The sequence below is a fragment of the Coenobita brevimanus genome, chromosome 101 (assembly GCF_032717465.1).
Source record: "Coenobita brevimanus isolate Jiangsu-jjx chromosome 101, ASM3271746v2, whole genome shotgun sequence".
Classification (NCBI taxonomy): Eukaryota; Metazoa; Arthropoda; class Malacostraca; order Decapoda; family Coenobitidae; genus Coenobita; species Coenobita brevimanus.
This window is the reverse complement of record NC_137054.1, coordinates 66712629-66717628: the sequence shown is the minus strand read 5'-3', so window position 1 is coordinate 66717628 and position 5000 is coordinate 66712629. Positions and strand designations below refer to the sequence as shown.

General features: G+C 50.5%; 1 protein-coding gene across 1 annotated transcript in view; it reads right to left on the bottom strand.

Moving 5' to 3' along the window:
• The window catches only part of LOC145415068 (uncharacterized), a 9360-nt gene extending 5333 nt beyond the window's left edge, over positions 1 to 4027 (bottom strand). Inside the window, exons 1-2 of the mRNA XM_080284482.1 lie at positions 3184 to 4027; positions 57 to 213 (exon numbers count right to left, since the gene is read on the bottom strand). Coding sequence (XP_080140608.1) covers positions 57 to 213; positions 3184 to 4027 — 1001 coding nt within the window. The remainder of the gene's footprint in view (positions 1 to 56; positions 214 to 3183) is intronic.
• Positions 4028 to 5000: the final 973 nt, after the last annotated feature.

Here is a 5000-nt window from a genome sequence, read left to right as displayed (position 1 = left end):
TGTCTCTGTCTATCCATCTATCCATCAGTCCATCACTCAGTCTATCCCTCACTCACTTGAAGTCCTGTATAATTATTTGGACAATATCGCCAAACTCCTCGCCCTCCGCCACAAACGTCAGGTGACAGGTGAAGGTGGTCAGCGTGTTGATTGGACGATGCACGCTCACCTCGTAGCTCCTGCCAGCGTCGCCGTAGAAGGTCCTGTTGCACGCTGGAAAGAAGAGTGAATAGTGGTTAGGTTGGGTTGGGGTGGGCTGGGGTTAGGGTGGGTTGGGTGGGGTAGGGTGGATTGGTGTGGGGAGGTTGGGTTGGGATTGGGATGGATTGGTGTGGGGTCGGAGAGGTTGGGTTGGGTGGGATGGATTGGTGTGGGGAGGGTAGGGTGGGGTGGGTTAGGGTGGGTTGGGTAGGGTGGGGTGGGGTGGATTGGTGTGGGGTCGGAGAGGTTGGGTTGGGGTTGGGTAGGGTGGAGTGGGATGGATTGGTATGGGGAGGTTAGGTTGGGTTGGGGTTAGGTAGGGTTGGGGTTGGGTAGGGATGGATTGGTGTGAAGAAGTTGGGTTGGGTTGGGTAGGGTTGGGATGCGATGGATTGGTGTGAAGAAGTTGGGGTGGGATGGATTGGTGTGGGGAGAGTAGGGTGGGATGGGGGAGAGTGGGTTGGATGGGGTTGGGTAGGATGACGTTGGGATGGGATGCATTAGGGTAGGTTGGGGTTGGGTAGGGTGGTGTTGGGATGGGATGCATTAGGGTAGGTTGGGGTTGGGTAGGGTGGTGTTGGGATGGGATGCGTTAGAGTAGGTTGGGGTTGGGTTTGGCGGAGTGCGTTGGGTTGGGTTGGGTGTGGTGGGGTGCGTTGGAGTAGGTTGGGCTGGGTTAGGTTAGGTTGGGGTTAGTAAAGTTAAGTTTCATTAGACTAGGTTAGATTGGGTTACATGAAAGAGAGAGAGACAGACAGACAGAGGTAAAAATACGATCTCTTATGCAATTCTTTTCTTATTATTCAAAATATATAGGGTATGAGAGAGAGAGAGAGAGAGAGGAGGGAACTGAATAGGAAAAATGAGAGAGGTTCACATGAAAAAGAGAGGAGTGGAGAGATCAAAGGAGAGAGAGCTGAAAGGCGAGAGAGGGAGGGAGGGAGGGAGGAGGAGAAGGAGAAGGGCGAGAGGGGAGGGAAGAGGAGAGAGAAATGGAGGGAAAATGAGAGGCAGAAGGAGGGATAGGGTGAGGAAAGAAGTTGCCTAGTATCATCACAACATAAGATTCTTTTATGGGCGCTACACCACTCTCTCTCTCTCTCTCTCTCTCTCTCTCTCTCTCTCTCTCTCTCTCTATTTTCTTCGCATTTAAACTCACAAAACTTCATCATACGTATCATCCGTATAGGGAGAAAGAAGTGAGAGACTGACTAGGAGAGAGAGTGTGTGTGTGTGAGGCGAGTGGGAGGAGAAGGAGAGGGAGAGAGAACGAAAGAGATAGGGTACAAAGGAGAGAGAGAGAGAGGGGGGGGGCTGGTTGCACTGCGTCTCATCGTATTGCATTCAACTGCATTGCGTCAGTTGAGTTGCATTGACCTAAAGCGCGTCTTGTGTGTGTGTGTGTGTGTGTGTGTGTGTGTGTGTGTGTGTGTGTGTGTGAGAGAGAGAGAAAGAGAGAGAGCGTAAAAAGATAGATAGACAAAGTAGCAGAAAGACACTCAGGTAGGTGTTGGGGGAGGCTGTGGCTCAATCGGTAGAGAGGTGGCCTGCAGTCCTTACGAACCCAGGTTCGAATCTCGGCTGGGGCAGGGAACAGTTTAAGGATTTGAATTTCATTAAATCAGGCTTTACTGATCTACCAGAAGACCCGCCGACATGTCGTAAAAACACCCCCGCTAATACCAATACACCAGCCCTGTATGAGACAGCCCTAGCATATATTCAATATGGACGGTGGGTGTTAGCGCCGAAATGGTGACATGTAGAGGTGTATGGTATGTAGGAGGACTGCTGGGCTTTGATAGCAGGCTGTGAAGCCTATGCCCAGAGTCGGACACATAAAAAAATATATATATATAAACAGGTAGACAGATTGATAGATAAATATGATAGATAGAGCGAGAGAGAGAGAGAGAGACGTACAGGACCAATATGCCATTACACTTGGGCAATGGCATCCAACACTCTTTAACCGCCTTTTGGGGTCTCAATCCTACACGCACGGCACCTAACTCTCCCCCACCGGCACATTAAACCACTACACCACCTACAGCCTCCCCCCCAACCCCTCTAGTGATTGAGTGAGGGGCAGATCCAGGCGTGGGTTCAGTGGGGAAGCCTCTTGAAAATCGCCTTGGAAATTGATGAAGGATAACCTGATTTCTTTTAGGTGGTTGGGGAGAAGGGAGGAGGGAGTGAGAGGGAGGGAGAGGAAGAAGGAAGGAGGGAGGGAGGACAGGGAGATGAAGAAGATGAGAGGAGAGGGGGAGAGGGTGGGAGGGAGGAAGCAAAGATGGAAGAGGGGGAGAGGTAGAAGGAAGGAGTTGGAAGGGAGTAAGGGGTAGGGTAGGCTGGTGTTTGGAGGAGGGGAAGGGAGAGGAAGAGGGAAGGAGGGAGAGGGGACAGGGAGATGAAGATACTGGGAGGAGAGGGGGAGAGGGAGAGGACGGGTAGAGGGTGGGAGGGAGGGAGCAAAGGTGAAAGAGGGAGAGAGGTGAGGAGGAAAGTTTAAGAGGTGGGAGGAAGAAGTTGGAAGGGGTAAGGGGGAGGGTAGGATGGATTTTGGAGGAGGGGGAGGGACGCTGGAGATGTGAAGGAGAGAGAGAGAGGGGGGGGGGATGGAAGGCCTAAATCTCACTCTGATCAAGATAAATGGACAATTTTAAAGATTTTTTTGAGGAGAAAAATGGAGCATGACAGGGAGGAGGAAGGAGAGTATATGAGGGAGGGTGATGTGTTAGGGGAAGAGTTATCTGTTTGTCTATCTATCTGTCTGTCTATCAACCTGCGCATAGATGGGGATAGACAGAGAGAAAGAGACAAACATACAAGCATAGATAGATAGATATTAGATAGCCAGAGTGACAGGTAAATAGACATGTTTGAACAGATAGATAGATGGATATTAGCTGGCCAGTGATAGATATAGACATGGTAGATAGCCAGATAGATAGACAAATAGATAAAACCCTTAATACTCACGTGAGCAGTCTCTTGGCTCGTCCGTCCTATCAGAGCAATGTGGGTGTCCGTCGCAGTAAGCGTCCCCAGGTACACAGTCGTAATTCCCACAGGTAAATTCAGAGATTCGACACCCAAGGACACCCACCTGCAGGAGAGCCGTCATCAGGAGCACGCGAAGGGGGCGCAGGGGGCGAAGGAGGGGGCCCTGCTGCTGCTGAGGGGGTGCTGATCTGGGTGCTGAGTGCTCGTGGAAACATTGGGTCAAATGTGGGTGGATGTGTCGTCTTTGTTTTGGTATTTTGAATGATGATTGATTTTCCTGCTGAGATGGGTGCGTTTTGGCTTGCTTGGATGCTGTGCTTGCTGACTGACTTTCCTGCTGAGTTGGGCTTGATCTCCTGTGCTGTTTGGATGCTGTGAATGCTGTTAAATCTTCTTGTTGCCTCGAGGTCAGAGATGGATGTTGCTCTGGTCCTGTTAACGGTGATTCGCCTTCCCCTTGACGGATCTGATGTGTCCCTGATTCACTGCTTCGTTTTCTCTGTGTTAACGCTGATTCCTCCTCCTGCTGACTGAATATTAGGGATGATCTTTCGTAAATGTGCTGCTGAGTTTGTGATATAAATGCTGACTTCTGATGCCTAGAATTTAGAGATGATGTAAGGTGCTGAGGTGTTGCTGTGAGGGGTGATTGTTCCAGTTGAAGTCTTGTAGTCAGAGTTGAGGCTGATTTAGAGTGGTGCTGAGGTGCTGAATATGCTGACTCCTCTTTCTGTGGACTTGGAATGTGATGTAAGGTTGATGTAGGGTGCTGCTGAGGTGCTGAGGTGAGTGCTGATTGTTCGTCTTGCAATCGAGACATCGGTGGTGTGTGTGGGTGCTGAGTTGGGATGGATTTACGGTGCTGATCGGATGCTGTATGTGCTGAGTCCTCCTCCTGCCGCCTCGAGGTTTGCTGTGAGTCAGATTCAAGGTGCTGATCGGGTGCTGTGGATGCTGACTCTTCTTGTAACCATGAAATTAAATGCGAGGCTGAGTCAGAGTTAATTGCTGACTCATCCTGCTGCAGTCTTGTGATCAGAGGAAGGTCGTGCTGAGTTGAGGTTGCTTTAGATTGCTGTTTGGATGCTGACTCTTTCCTATGTTGCTGTTGTTTTTGTTGTTGTTGTTGTTGTGGTGGTGGTGGTGGTGATGGTGGTGGTCCCAGGGGCGTCGGTAACGTGAACTCAGTGGACTGCAGGCTAATGTTGTCCTTCTCCTTCGGTCCACCATTCTCCTTTTGAGGGATAGGGAGGCAGTTGAGGGACGCGTGTACAACCGGGCCGCGGAGCCGCCTGGTTATGTCGATGCCACCACGTGAAGGCCTCCCTCTCCAGCACCTTTCCCCTTGCAGCATGGCACTTGATCTTACTTCTGATGCTGACAGTGCTGGCTCTTGCTCCTGATGCCTTGAGTTTAATGGACAAGGCTGCTGATTTAACCTCGGATAGTGCTGAGTTGAAGGGCTAAGAAGCGGTTGTCCTTCAAGATGATCTCCAAGTCTATCCTCCTCCTTTCTCCTCTGATGGTAGTCCCCCCACCCACCTCCTTCCTGGTCCCTTTGAGTTACACCTTGATGTCTTAGGTGGCATTGAAGACATTGATGTTTACGTCCCTGGGTTTGAAGGAATTGATGTTTTTGATGTTGGTACCTTGTCCTTCTCCCCTGTCTGTGTTGATGGTGATGTGGATGTTGATGTCTCCCTCTTTGGATGTTGTTATGAAGGTCTCTGTAGTGGTGATGTGGTGGTGATGTTGAGGGGGAGGTTTGGTGGTGATGGTGAGATTTTACAGGG